Source organism: Alternaria incomplexa (genome assembly GCF_024043165.1).
Source record: "Alternaria incomplexa strain BMP 0042 chromosome Unknown scaffold_2, whole genome shotgun sequence".
Taxonomy (NCBI): Eukaryota; Fungi; Ascomycota; class Dothideomycetes; order Pleosporales; family Pleosporaceae; genus Alternaria; species Alternaria incomplexa.
In genome coordinates this window covers 1,116,441-1,130,904 of record NW_026249851.1, presented here as the reverse complement: position 1 = coordinate 1,130,904, position 14,464 = coordinate 1,116,441, and the positions used below count along the sequence as shown (strand labels likewise).

Genomic DNA, 14,464 nt, shown 5'->3' with positions numbered 1-14,464 from the left:
CACCAACACCCGCCATGAAGTCGTCGAAAACAAGTTCCGGCAACAGAGGTGCATCCAATCCAGGCGCGTGAGTAAATGCCAGTGCAGTATCGAAAGCATCGGCTGCCTGACTTTGCGACTCAAAGTGGTGCTGCTCACGCGATGATCGGAAAGTAAGCGTCCGTGCCAACTTCGAGAGCACCTTCGGGCGTCCTTCGCTCGAAGTCGGCCTCTTCTTACTCGCCTCAGAATCCTGTCTTGTGGTCCCTTTCCAGTCCGCCATTGTTAAACCATCTTTGAAGTGGCATGCTATGTGCGTCTCACGATCGTCCCAAGTCTTCAGCACCTTTGCGCAGAAACCGCAAACCCAGTTCACCACGGCATGATTACCTAGGCCCTCTCGTCTCCAGAGATCGCGGGTGGTCTCATCTAATTTCGCTTTGTGGAAGTTCTTGACGTGCTGACGCAGGTGATCGGGTCGCAGAAACGTTCTTTCGCTTTCGTCCTTGGCCATGCACTCAGCTACGCGGTGGCATTCGGCGAAGTGCTTGTCGCTGGGGTTCGCTGCCATGCAGAACACACACGACGTAGACGCATCTGAACGAGACGATATGGTGAGACTAGGGCCAGTGAGCAAGCATGTCCACTTTCGTTTGGGTCGATGCTGGGTTTCCTCATGGCGGCGCCAGGATTTACGCGCGATATGTTGGTAGCAAAAGGTGCACTGCCACGTCTGCGATTCGCTATCGACATCATCGGTAGATGGAAGTTGTGATTTGGATGCGAACGAATGCGCTTTGGAGACCGAAGTAGGTACGTTGACAGACTGGCCATAATCCTTCTTCTTGCCTCGCCTAGATGTAGTTGTGTTCGTATGACTGGAGTCGTCACCTGTGTAATGAGACGTGACCGAATACCGACGATCGGATGGTGCCTCGAAGCCTGATGAGGTGTCTCGGTGCGACAGCGCTGTGGATATTACGCTAGAAAGTCGAGTATTCCGAGCCCCTTCATCTTCCGAGGCCGGGTTAGGTGATTTCGTATCAACGACCCTTTTTCGCGCTCGCGCATTAGTAAACCAGGTGTTGACCTGCTTCTCAGTGATACCACATTTTTCGGCTAGTGAACGCTTGGTCTCGGTGTCTGGATACGGATCGTTTCGGTGTTCTTTCAGCCATCCTTGCAGACATCGCGTCGCATGCGACTCAAGCTTTGTGGGTGGCCTTCGGGCACAAGAACGTTTGACCTTTGATGGCTGGTCTGACGAAGTTGGAGACAGCAAACCCGTGTGTAGAGTGCATGAAGCACAGCTGACGGGCTGGTCTGGGTGAATGAGTGCCGAGATCCCACATGCAGAACATCGCGTGGTACTCTCAGATCGGGGAATTTCCTTTGATGGTGTTGCTTTTATAGGATGTTGTCGAGGTGCCGCCGTCGTCGTCTTTGGTAGTTCAGCAGTACCTAGGATAGCTTCAAGCGTCTCGAATCCTTCGCTCGTGCAGTCGTCGCATCTAATGTTCCCGTCGGGGTTGATGATGTTCCAAAGCTGACATCGGAGGCAATCGATACCATCACTCTGCGTCGGCAGCAATGATTCGTCACTAGTGCGAACTTTCGCTGTAAACACGTCGACTTCCGTAGCCAGAGGCCTAGTCGAGTCGGTGATTGTTCTCGCGCGAATGTCATCTACCAGTTCAAGGCTCACAGGTCCGCCAGGGTTTGGTTGATTGTGCTGGTTGAGGTACGTAGGCAACGTTCCATGAATCGTGGAGCTTCCAGACTGGTCGATCTGCTCAGCGTTAATAATTGCGCAACACACAACATTGCGCACGATTGTACCTGGAACCCCTCATCATCTTCCAATGTGCCTGAGCCGTACCCCGAATCAAAAGACCATATACTAGCGGCCTTACTCTTAGGCGGTTGGGATAACATCTTGTTGAAGCGCTACACTAATGTTAGGGTGCGTCAAATCAACGATTAGTTGCCAAGTATCTATCGCAATACCGTCAATAGTACGTGGAGACTGGACCGCGAGTACAAATAACGAGACACGTTCCGCGACGACGCGCGAGGACAACCACTCGATCTATTCTGAGATACAGGGTGTTCGTGGCTTGGGCTGGACGCCTAACGTGTGGCACGACTGTGGCGTTGCCTTGCTATTGGCTTGAGGCCTGTCGTTGTCGGGACAGGGAGGATAGGTACCTCAGCCTCGCCTGAGGCTGAGTACATGGAGGGTTGTACTGTTTGCTTGCCACGCTATACTGAGCGTGGCGCTGACCTGTACTGGCGGTGCGCATCAGAAAGCATCCAGACAGACGGTATGCACTATTTGTGACGAATTTGATGGACCATGGAACTTCTGTTTGCGCGAGTGCATCTAGTGTCATGGATGAGATCCGTTAGAGGTCGTAGTGAGGAGTCGCCCGTCGCCGATACCAGACGTCATCACGGGGAAGGAACCAGCCTCCCGCAAATCGGCGCCCGGGAGCTATCGCGTCACCGTGTTCTCAGACAGAACAACCCCTGTCAAACAATGATATGCAAAAACAAAGATCTTGGGTATTCATTTTTTCCATCTCTCGCTCTACCAAACAATGCCGTAATGCTATGGCGCAATTTTGCGAACGATGTGTGTAACTCGAAGTAGAAGGAGAAGCGCTCTATAGCAGTGCGCCTGACCTTATCCATCCCATAACCATTCCTAGTCCAGCCGCATGCAAAAGATCGTAAAGTCGTTCCATATATTCGTTCCCATGTGTTTTGGCCCTCAAGCGGCTTCTCCAACCACCCCACTGCCAGCACCAGCGCCCTTGCACCAAGGGTGCTCGAGCACCATGCTGATGGTAATCCTTTTCTCCACATTTCGATCTAGCATCAGTCGCACAAGATCGATGCTCTCTTCCGACATGACCCACGGTACGCGGAGATCATGATCCATGATCTCGTCAATGGAATAGAAGGGGTTTTCTTTGTATATGATGGTGTAAAGGAGGATGCCAAGGGCCCAGACGTCTTGTTCTTTACCGCGGTAGGCTTTTCCAGCTAAGACTTCCGGGGCAGCGTAGTCTGAAGATCGTTAGTATGACAATAAGGATTCGAGAGTGACGGGAAACATACCAATTGTGCCTACAAAGACGTCAAAGGGTCCGCTTTTGATGTACGCTGCGCTGCCAAAGTCGATGAGCTTGATGTTGCCTTCACCGTCGAGGACGACATTCTCATCCTTGATGTCTCGATGCACGACCTTCGCTTTAGTGTGCAGATGATGTACCGCTTCTGCGACCTGAACAAAGATCTTACGGCACTCTTTCTCTTCCATGTTGACACGTAGCTCAATATAGTCGAAGAGGTCCATGCCCGGTAGACCGTGCGGTATCATCTCGATGTAGTAGTTGATGTCATCCTCGAAGAAATCGGCCATTTCCACAATATTAGGGTGTTTGAAGCCGTCGCGGCGGAGATAGTCCAGGACGTGAATCTCGAGCGGCACAGTTCCAAGCCTTCGGTCTCGTGTCCACGTGTCGACCAAGATGCGCCGCTTCGTAACATACTTGATCACAACCTTCTTGTTGCTGTTCTTCTTGTATCGACATAGCTTGACTTGCCCATAGGCGCCTTGGCCCATATCCTCCAACACTACAAAATCATTGATAGTCTTCTTCTGGGATGGCTCATCCTGTGCAGGTGCTGGCGGCGGTGCCATGGCTCCTTTCTGAGATTGTTGCGGAGTATTAGGCCGCATGGCTTCTTGAATCTGCTGTGTGAGGAGTGATACTGTAGGCGGTGTTCCTTGCGATTGATGTGATTCGGGTTCTTGTGGCACGGAGAAACTGGACTGGCCTGGCTCTGGTTGGCGGGGTGAGGGTGGCCGTGACATAAGGGGAGTCACTGGACCGATACCGTGGTTCGCAGCGTGCAGTTGCCTGGAGTATGTTATCCACAAAGCGTAGACCAGCTCTGGACCCTTGTTTGGTTTCGATGACCCATCTTCCTCTTCAATGACATTCTCATCAAATCGGGGTGACTTTTCGCTCTTCACAACTCGCATTTGCACGTCAACCATTATCTCTGATCCGTCGCGATGTAAGGCTGGCAGACCACTTGGTCGCAGGAAGATGGCTGCGGCATCTGCACTACCTTCCCGCATTGCGAGCAGGGCTCGTGCGCGACGAAAGCTGTGTTCGGGAATAACGATCCCGTCAACCAGCTCTATCTTGTCCTCGTCTGTCATGACGTGCAGAATTCTGTCGAACGCGGGTATGAGCTTGCTGACGTGGATACCTTCAGGTCGCGGCTGCCCAAACAGAGCCGCGGAGAACACGGAATTGGAACTCGTAATTTTGAGGTCGTCGGACGATAGGACAATGATGCCGGCGATGTGAGGGAAGCTAGATATGCGGAAGGTAGGTTCGCCAGGCAAGGCTTCCACAGTCACGGGTATATTGATGCTGTTCGACGTGCGAGCTGTGTAGCTGCGGAACTCGTCAATGGAGTCGTAGTCTAGTACTCCAGTGTTTGTTCCTCGGAGTCGTGGTATACCTGGTATGAGACGCTTGAGATCCATGCCCCTCCGTAACCGATCGCTCCCGAAGACAGCTTCCGTTGCGCCCCAGCCCTTGGATACGCAGCCTGTTTCGTCGACCGTGATGTACACAACGTCTTCGGCGATCTCTTCAAGCACCCATATGAGACTGCCCCGCTTCTCTTTGACCCACAAGCTGGCCGACCCAGTCGAGCCGTCGCGTTTCTGTATCGGAATAACGTCTCCACAGAGTAGGACGCCCCTTGAGCCCTTGTGTTCGTGGTTAAGCTTGCCGGTCTTCTTCGCGTTGTAGTAGGAGGATCCACTGCCGTCGTCCGTTTGTGCTTTCCTCGCGGCTGTCACTCGTGATGGAGCCTTGCTCAGTAACCGCGCTGTGACACCGCTGCCGACCTTGAGATTGTTGTTGGCAGCCGATACTCCAGCCGGCGCGTTCTTCGAGCCACTTTCAGGATCCTTCAGCTTGCTCTCGAGCCATTTCCTGCGGTCCTCACGCACGACCTCGAGGATGCCCAGCTTACGGACCTCCGCCCTTGTTACTCCAAATACCAAGCATGCCAAGTCGTTTGCGGATGTGATAGTCCACGGCGTGTCTGTCTCGGTCGTAAAGATGGCCTGTGCTGCTGGAGCGTGTCGACTTCCGTGTCCATGCGGCGCTGAGCCCGCAGAGTGAGGCCCTGGTGCATTGCTGAAACTTGGTGGCAGAGTCGGTATGCTCGCAGGAGAAACGAGGTCTCCGATCTTCTCCTGGTCTCCGACCCGGTATGGCTGTGCAAGGGCATCGTGGAGCTGACTTTGTATCGTAAGAGGCGCGACGTCGGTGAGGGTACGTTTTAGTGCGGCCCGTTGGGGTCGTGCAGGCTGCGAGGAGGGTGGAGGTGGAGAGGCGGCCGCTACGCGTGTGCTCGACGCGTCGGAGGTCAAATCGGTACTCGATGAGCTTCGTCCCTCTCGAGAGTCTGACGTGCTGCTGTTATCGGCTACGTCGATTGTAGTCGCCCTGTGTACTGGGGGTCTCGCTGCTTCGAGCATGCTCTCTGGGCTGGCTGATCGATCGACTGTGAATCCCTTCTCGAATGGATTCTCGCCAGACATGTCGGCGGGTCCTGTCACTGGGCCCAAAGCACCCAGCCCATGGGCTCCTGTGCCGTCTTGACCTATGAGGTTTGCCCGGGTCAGGAGCTCCATCATGCTCTGCACTTCTTGATCGCCGCTGAGTTTGGCTTGAGCGTTGGCTATGCCGGGATTGGTCGCAGCCCAGCCGAGCCTGTCTCGCATGAACTCAATGGAGCGCTTCAAAACATTCTGGCGGTTGTGTATAAACTCTTCGGATTGGGTCGCGAAGGAGAACGAGTGCAGGGACTCTGAGGGGAAACGAGTGAGGTCCTCGCCAAAGGCGAAGGTCGGTGACGCGGGCGCTGTGGGCGTGGACTCTGAGGGGTGCCTCGACACTGGCGGAGTAGCGATGTTCAACGAAGCGGCTCGCTGGGTCGTCTGCAGCTGCCGTGGGCCTGGCTGTTGGCGAATGCGACGCAGGCCTGAAGAGCCTAGGCCGTGTTCATGCTCAGACACAATGGGCGACCTGGAGCATGTGTCAGCCGTTAGCCACGAAGCGGAGGAAGCTCCTGCCTGCCCAGCCTCTCGCACGTTGCACTCACCTTGCCATGCGGTCCAGCTGCCCTGCATCGATGCTCAGGCGCTTGGCCGTGTCGATCGGTGGCGGCGGCCCCGTCCGCCAGCTCAGCAGGCTGGATGTGCTTTTCGTCTTGACCAGCGGGGCATATTCGGAGAGGTGCTGCGACTGTGCGAACGAGTCGAAGGGTGCTTCTTCTGGTAGAGAGCCTGGCGGGGTGAGGGCGTCAGCAAGCAGATCCATGCAGAAGAGCAGCAGGTGGTCCAGGTGGCAGGCAAGGCGGGTGTCTATTATCTACTGCAGCAGCTCGGTGCCGTTCCTCTCGCAGTCCACGGGTGCATTGAGCGGTGAAGCTTACAAAGCGGGCCATATCTCGCCGGCGGCAGAGGCAGACGCCGTGGAGGCAGTCGCGGGCATCACGACTCGGGGCAGAGGGTCACTTGACGTACCATGATCATTTGGCCTGCTCATTCCCTGAGGCGTACGAGCGCCTGTTCCCAGGCCTGGGCACAAGTCTCGGCTCGGTAAGACTACGCGCAGCGAATGACGACGAGAGGGCCAGTCTTGGTCTACAGGCACACAAGTCAATGTGTACTGACCCGGTGTCGCGTTGGGGGCGGCGGCGGTATCGCTTCTGGGGTACGGGTGCAAGATGCGCGGGCGGGCGGTGGTGCAAAGGCTTTGGCGGGGAATGCAGGGCTGATGGGGCTTGGGTCGGATATCACCTGCGACGGAAGCGGCTGTTCAGTAAGAAATACGACGCGTGGAGCGGACTAGAGTCAACGGTGATCAGTGGGCGTGTACAGTGAATGGCATGTAGTTACGTCGCCCGCACTATGGATGCGACTTGAGACGGCAGCGGCGTTATTTGCATTGCGCCTACGCTGGCCCCGCGAAGTGCACAGACGATGCACCCGCCCTCGACGCTACCAGAGATCTGATCTACCATAGACCGGGGCGGGACACCATCATCATACTCCAGACCTACCTCATGGCACGCTAGATGTCAAGGTTGCACAAGACTCCAAATCTGCTTTGCCCAGCTGAAACCTAGTGTCTACCATGCTTGCCATGTACAATGCTTCTTGCGGCGCATCCCACTTGTCCCACAAGCTTCCCCAGCCGGACCTGTCATCATCCGTCCGACAAGCCTCCGCTAGCCTTCCTTCTGACATGTGCTGCTCTGCCGCCTCTTCCATCGCTTTGCGCAAAGAGCAAACGTTCCGCCAATCTAGCCGACGTTCATGTCGTCATAGCATGCCCTGAACAACACTACATACACTACCGGCACCCAGCAACAATATGCACAGTGAATGTGGAAAGTAACAGATGTCACTTGTTCAATGGAGGCCTCTGAATTCTCTGCTCATCATGCAGAAAGTCGTGCAGGTTGCGACCACCCGTGATTAGCTCCGCATACCCCGGAGGACACCATTGGCTGAACACTTATCCTGCGCATGCCGTGTGCTGTACCCATGCATTCACCCTAGATGTCCGGGGACTTCAGGTCATCAATGGTGTCGAAGTGTGTCTTTATGTTGGTTCCAGAAGTTCCTACAGCCTAGTCTATAGTCAGCAATCGTCTTCATCACGGCCATTTCATAGACACACCTCGATGCATGTTGACCTGGTCAATCCACCACTCGCCAAAGCTATCGTCCGTGGCCATGTCCGCTGCAGTCACTCTTTCCTCTCGTTTCAATCCACACAGCATACAGGGCTGTCGTGCAGGAATACCACCCTCGGACTGCTTGAGTGTCTTAACTGGCATCGTCTCTTGCAAGTCTGGTCCACGATCTAGAGTGCCTGCCTTAATTTGATTTGCGCCAGACACGACATGTCGCAGTCGCCCAACCTGCTCTTTCCAGCTTCTGACCACATCGGAAACCTCTCGCTCTTCTTTCATGTTCTCGCCCTTGTCGATGCCCGTCAACTTCATCCCCGAAGTTGCTCGAGATGACGCTGGGCCAATTCGCATGCCTTGTGACAAATGCTGGTCACGCTTCCAGCGCAGTTTCCTTCCTGCTATGATGTGCGCCGCGACATTGCCGAGGATAAGATAGCCTTGAAGGTAGGCAATTGTCGCGGGCTCAGCCAGTAGCTTGTTTCGCATGGGCAAAGGTTGGGCTGCCATGGGCTTGAACAACTTCTCCTGTGCTTCGGCGAAGAGAGAAGGGAAAAGCGATAGCAACACGCCGGGTGGTGGCACGTTCGTAGGAGGTAGTTCGCCTGCCTGTGGATCTGTTGTTGTAGGGGAAAGTATCGGAGCTGGTGTGACATTCATTTTGGCATTGCTAGTCGACTTCACGGCTTCGGGTTTGCTCGGTGCTTTACTAGGAATGGACGCCTCCCAGTCGTCAAATTCATCCCACCCGTCATCTTCTTGAGCCACTGCAGGTGGCGGCACGGGTTGCTTTGGTTTGGCCACAGCACCAAAGCCTGTGCCAGGTTTCTTACTTGTCGTCGCTTGAAGCTTTGAACCCCGACTTGCGTTAGCAGTATCTCTACTACTCGTGCTGGGTGGTTGAGCCTGTGCTATGCTCATGTCGCCAAGTAGGTCCACAATCGCCGAAGACGATGCCACGGGTGCTGTGAACTGCGTCTTACTCTCTTGTTCGCCTTCGAAGTCGCCAAAGTCGTCATCATCATCAAGATCATCCTCCGCGTCGAACAAAACGCTTGGGTCAGCTGATTTCTTGGCCTTCACGATTGGCGCTCGAGTCCATGTCTGCTCTAGCGGCTGCGAAGATGGTTGCGATGTGAATTCAAAGGGATCGTGGGTTTTTGAGGTGATGTTCCATGCATTTGATTGCGGTTGGGCGGCCGGGGGTGGTGCAAATGCGAACGGATCTTGTTTGGCGGCAGGAGCGGGCTCGAGAGATGAGCCGCCCTCAAAATCGCCCCAGTCGTCATTGTCTTCGGCAGTAGATGCTTGTTCGTAAGTCGTACCAAAGTTCTGAGTATTGCTCGTTGACGGAGGTTGCTGCGACGGTGTTGCCAAAGTCGATGCGTTGTTCAGGCCGTTGAAGAAGTTAAAGTCCGACGCAGCAGGTGCATTTGTTCTGTTGGCGACAGCAGGCTGCGATTGCTGTTGACTAGGAGGGGGGTCTGCTCCAAATTCTGCAAAAAGGTCTGCCGACATTGCTCTTCTAGAGAGGTTGTAATGTGAGAGCGTAGAGCGATGGCGACTTGCATGCGGTTAGTAGGTAACTTTGGAAGTGATGGCCAGCGCTAAATCCAAAATAGTGGGTCGTTCCTTGAAGCCATCGATGCGGCATGTCTTCCCACAACGAAAAATTCTGGACAGTTTTGCAGCCTACATTGATATGAAAACATGCAAAGTACATCATCCGACGTCAAAGTAGGCACCAGGGTGTCTAGTGGTTTTCTTGATCAAGGTGCTTCTAAGCCCGGGATGATTGGCACATGGTCAACTAAGCTCACCACAGTCCGCGGCGAAACCTGCCTTGATCCTTGGAGCACAGAGAGTGGCTACAACGCGAGTCGCATACATGCTATCGTCTTTCAACAACTAGACAGTCTCGAAGTTGATGTAGGCGTCTAGCTGAACAATAATTTTGTAGAAGCCGACACAAATTGTAGCAACGCCAGGTGAGGATCTAAACGAAGATGGATGAAACGGGTGAACCAAGTCATGCGAGGGAAGCAGGACAGCCAAGTGAGGGGTAAGTCAAGACACCATCAAGTCACTCACGTATGCAGAAGAAGTGTTATTGTTCATATCCCACCCATGTTTTCATTCAGATCATTATGGAAACTATGGAAGGACGACGCCAGGACCCCAGACCGTTATGCATGACACGTTTCAAAAGTCATCACAGCTTTTCCGAAGCAACCACATCCCCAGAACCAGGTATCTAGAGACGAAAGAAGAGAAACAAGCAACCCAAGAAGAGAGCGCTTATTTCTTGGAAGCCTTCTGGGCGGCCTTGGTGACCTTGCCAGCCTTGTCGGCCTTGACTACGGACTTGATGACACCGACGGCAACGGTCTGACGCATGTCACGGACAGCGAAACGACCGAGGGGAGGGTAGTCAGTGAAAGCCTCAACGCACATGGGCTTGGAGGGAACCATCTTGACGATGGCGGCGTCACCAGACTTGATGAACTTGGGAGAGTTCTCAACAGACTTTCCGGTACGGCGGTCAATCTTCTCGAGGAGCTCAGAGAACTTGCAAGCAATGTGGGCGGTGTGGCAGTCGAGGACTGGTGCGTAACCGGCACCGACCTGACCAGGGTGGTTGAGGACGATGACCTGGGCGTTGAAGGACTCGGCACCCTTGGGGGGGTCGTTCTTGGAGTCACCGGCAACGTTGCCACGACGGATCTCCTTGACGGAGACGTTCTTGACGTTGAAGCCGACGTTGTCACCGGGGACACCCTCGACAAGCTGCTCGTGGTGCATCTCGACGGACTTGACCTCAGTGGTGACACCAGCGGGGGCGAAGGTGACGACCATACCGGCCTTGATGATACCGGTCTCGACACGACCGACGGGCACCGTGCCAATACCACCAATCTTGTAGACATCCTGGAGGGGAAGGCGGAGGGGCTTGTCGGTGGGACGGCTGGGAGGGTCGATGGCGTCAATGGCCTCGAGGAGGGTCTTACCAGTGGCCTTGGCCTTGGTCTCCTTCTCCCAACCCTTGTACCAGGGGCAGTTGGAGGAAGCCTCAATCATGTTGTCACCGTTGAAGCCGGAGATGGGGACGAAGGGAACGTGCTTGGGGTTGTAGCCGACCTTCTTGATGAAGTTGGAGGTCTCCTTGATGATCTCCTGGTAACGCTCCTCGGACCACTTGGTGGTGTCCATCTTGTTGATGGCAACGATGAGCTGCTTGACACCGAGGGTGTAGGCGAGAAGGGCGTGCTCACGAGTCTGGCCATCCTTGGAGATACCAGCCTCGAACTCACCAGTACCGGCGGCAATGATGAGAATAGCGCAGTCGGCCTGGGAGGTACCAGTGATCATGTTCTTGATGAAGTCACGGTGACCGGGGGCATCAACTGAGTAGATTGTTAGCGGCTGAAGGTCGTCATGATGAGAGTTCGCTGGATGCACATACTAACTGTCACGTAGTACTGTATATTGTTAGTAAATGTCTCGTAAAAACTTGGTGTAGTCGGAACATACCTTGGGAGTCTCGAACTTCCAGAGAGCAATGTCGATGGTGATACCACGCTCACGCTCGGCCTTCAATTTGTCGAGGACCCATGCGTACTTGAAGGAACCCTTACCGAGTTCGGCGGCTTCCTGTGAGGCTTGTTAGCAGACTGAAGCCGGATTGGGAAAATTGGATGTGCGTAATGGTGTTGGGGTTCGCGAAAGCCGCATGCGGACTAGCGCTAGCGCGTACAAGTTCGCACAACCCCACCACCCAAAAATGCCCCTCATCGCGATAAGCCGGAAATGGCTGAGCGCTCAAAGGTGCACTGGACGGTCGCGGATGCCCATATGAAAGGAGAGTGATGCCGTACCTTCTCGAACTTCTCGATAGTACGCTTGTCGATACCACCGCACTTGTAGATCAAGTCTGTATCCCATTGTAAGTTGTGTGACCCCGCAGTCGTTCGGAGAGGGAGGGCTTACGGCCGGTGGTGGTGGACTTTCCGGAGTCGACGTGGCCGATAACGACCACGTTAATGTGCATCTTCTCCTTACTGCAGACATTGTTAGTGAGCTGTACTGAGGATGGAGGTGGCGGCCTAGGCTGCTGGAGTGGGCGATGCTGAGGCTCCAGAGACTTGAGGCAGAAGGCGGGGGAGATAACTTACCCCATGTTGGCGGTGTTGTGTAGTTTGCTTTGGTGGTGGTGAGGGGAAGTTGTTTGATACTCAGATTTACAGCGCGCGGTGTAAGGTATGAGTTGGACGAAGAAGAAAAAGTGAGCGATGGAGGGGCTGGGTGTTGCTAATATACTTGGAGGGCTGAGTGGGTCCGTGCTAGTTTTAGGCGCTAGCCCCCCGTTGGGCTACGAAAACTCCTTCACTTGCAACGAATTCGACTGTGAAAGAGGCAAAACGGGTCCTCTTCATTGGCCCACATGCCATGGAGCCCTTCCAACCGCCCTGACCGCCTACCGTGAGCTCGCCACAGCCGCAGTTGCCTCACGCGAGCCTTTTGGTGCATCGTCATTGCTGTCCATCAGCCCTTTTCGTACCAGTTGACCCGCGTCACCTACGCGCTACAGCTTTTGCTTTTGCACAAGGCTCGATTGTTACCTTCATTCTCGATTCACTTTACCTGGAATAATAATCCAGTATGCAGCCTTCGCGCTGAAACCACCTCGGTGTCACTTTTGCCGCACTGCAAAACTTTTGGCGGGGTACTGAGATTGCCATCATACCGTGTACCCAGCCCCACTACAAGCGGAGTCTATTGTGGCCTTGTCGATGGTACCGCCCAAATCATGCATACCACCGTGTTCAATTTCCTTTCTCCGCTGCTAGCCACTCCCTCTATTGCTTTTACCGCTACCTTGGGCATTGATGCTTATGGAGCCAGAACAATGGGTCTGGTTTGACTCACACGCGCTATCGCAGACGCCCAGTATCAGAGGACCCAACTATCGTGGAACCGTCCTTTGAGCTGTTCAACGCCGCCCCTTGCCGGACGTACCGCTGTTGGAAATTCCACTGCCCCTTACATCACTCAGTGGTCTTGCTCAAAGGAACCCCGCTACGAAGGGATCTATCGGCATCCAGACATGGCACAGGCGTTTCAGTCTGAATCCGAGGAATGGTAGACTTCCAACGCCTCACCGATCATCTTGGTCCCCAAAGACCCGACGTGCAGCTTGTTTTCACAGGCCACCTTACCCAAGGAGCGAGAAAATCTGAACACCCTGGAGCCTACGTTGGTGTGGCGACACCTACTTTGCATGGTTCCATCCTGATGTAGGCTGCAGACCTGTTCAGATTTCTCCTTCTCAAGCGAGGCCATGAGTCTCAGAAGAAGCTGGATATACGCAGAAGGCACTGACCCTCGCCGTATTCGACATATTCGTCACTCTGGGTTGTTTCCTTCTAAGCCATCAATAGCATTTCATATGGTACAGTACGCAACTAACGACAGCTAATACCCAGGCTTCGAGGCTGTCGAAGGACTGACGCTGCGTCGTTCTCTAGGCTCACTCGCTCACATTGACGACACCGAACCACGACTTCCCACCACGCATCCGAAACGAAACGTGCCGACCCTACAACACCTTCTCAATACGATCGCGCGTATCCATACAATACAACAGGACGAGAGAGAAGCACTCCTTGTTCTGGATGGAGAGCACACTTCGTACAAGGAGAATGCGAATAGGCATGAGGCCTACATTAAGACAACAATACGCAAAAGAGCGGATGCAGCGTCATTGTAGGCTTCAGGGTGTTTAGTTTGTCCCTTGATCGAGGTGAGGAGACCTTGCCGGAAATGCTATCATCCTCTACGCATAGTAGGTTGGGGAAGCGTTGTGGATATGCGTCCTGCTCATTCGCTGCTTCCACTGGTTATAATCCGCAAGTATCAGAGTGCTGCATCGGCTCCATGGCGGGAAGACAGAGGGTCAAGGCAATCGTCGCACACTCTTTGGAAGTATCCTTGGGTAAGGCTCACACGCCCAAGGCTTAGATGCCACGCAACATGCTACACACATGTCCAAACAAGGACACTTTTCACGATTCTTAGGCTGTACCAAGTATCCACAACTCTTAGGCCAGTATATAACTCGTGCTTCTACATCCCATTCTATTTACACTGAGACTAGTAAACTCTCTCTCTACACACAAGCTTCTTCCATCATGTTCTGCGCTCTGAAACTATACAGTCATGAAACCACTACCCGATGGGCTTATAGTAAAGAACTCAAGCACTTTGCTCATCCATACGCTACTGCATGCGGCAGCATAGCGTTCCGCCGGCATTGAGGCCGTACCTGCGGTCACATTGTGCGCCTTGCAGCCGTTGCAACGACTCCGGGTCATGTTCTATGGAATACATTATACCGCCAATACATTCGTCGCCACGCTGATAGCCTCTTCCGCTCATAATGCATTTGCCATGAACGGCTACAGCGAACTCGTCGATCAGAATAGCTAGTCGGTAGATTGGTAGCAATACCCCCAGATCCTGCAAATGTTTACAGCCAAGGCTCGCTACTCCACTGTCTAATCGCTGGAGTAATAGCAATACTTGAAACATTTCCAACCGTGTCAACTACTGTACTGCATTCAAATAGCGTCGGGTTTCAGACTTCTGGACCAATCGTGCCGAATACGGTGGCCCTTTGTTATCT

The 14,464-nt window shown here is 53.9% G+C and overlaps 3 protein-coding genes across 3 annotated transcripts; all 3 read right to left on the bottom strand.

Moving 5' to 3' along the window:
• Positions 1–2,752: 2,752 nt before the first annotated feature.
• J4E90_001874 (uncharacterized protein) lies at positions 2,753–6,401 on the bottom strand (the record flags this gene model as incomplete). The annotated part of the gene is made up of 3 exons (XM_051431458.1): positions 2,753–3,051; positions 3,103–6,107; positions 6,184–6,401. 3 exons carry the CDS (start codon positions 6,399–6,401, stop codon positions 2,753–2,755), a joined length of 3,522 nt encoding a protein of 1,173 aa, XP_051294592.1.
• A 1,345-nt stretch (positions 6,402–7,746) lies between these two features.
• J4E90_001873 (uncharacterized protein) lies at positions 7,747–9,300 on the bottom strand (the record flags this gene model as incomplete). Its single annotated transcript, XM_051431457.1, has 1 exon — positions 7,747–9,300. One exon carries the CDS (start codon positions 9,298–9,300, stop codon positions 7,747–7,749), a length of 1,554 nt encoding a protein of 517 aa, XP_051294591.1.
• A 780-nt stretch (positions 9,301–10,080) lies between these two features.
• On the bottom strand, positions 10,081–11,959 carry TEF1 (translation elongation factor EF-1 alpha; the record flags this gene model as incomplete). Its single annotated transcript, XM_051431456.1, has 6 exons — positions 10,081–11,186; positions 11,246–11,261; positions 11,314–11,433; positions 11,658–11,713; positions 11,770–11,840; positions 11,955–11,959. 6 exons carry the CDS (start codon positions 11,957–11,959, stop codon positions 10,081–10,083), a joined length of 1,374 nt encoding a protein of 457 aa, XP_051294590.1.
• Positions 11,960–14,464: the final 2,505 nt, after the last annotated feature.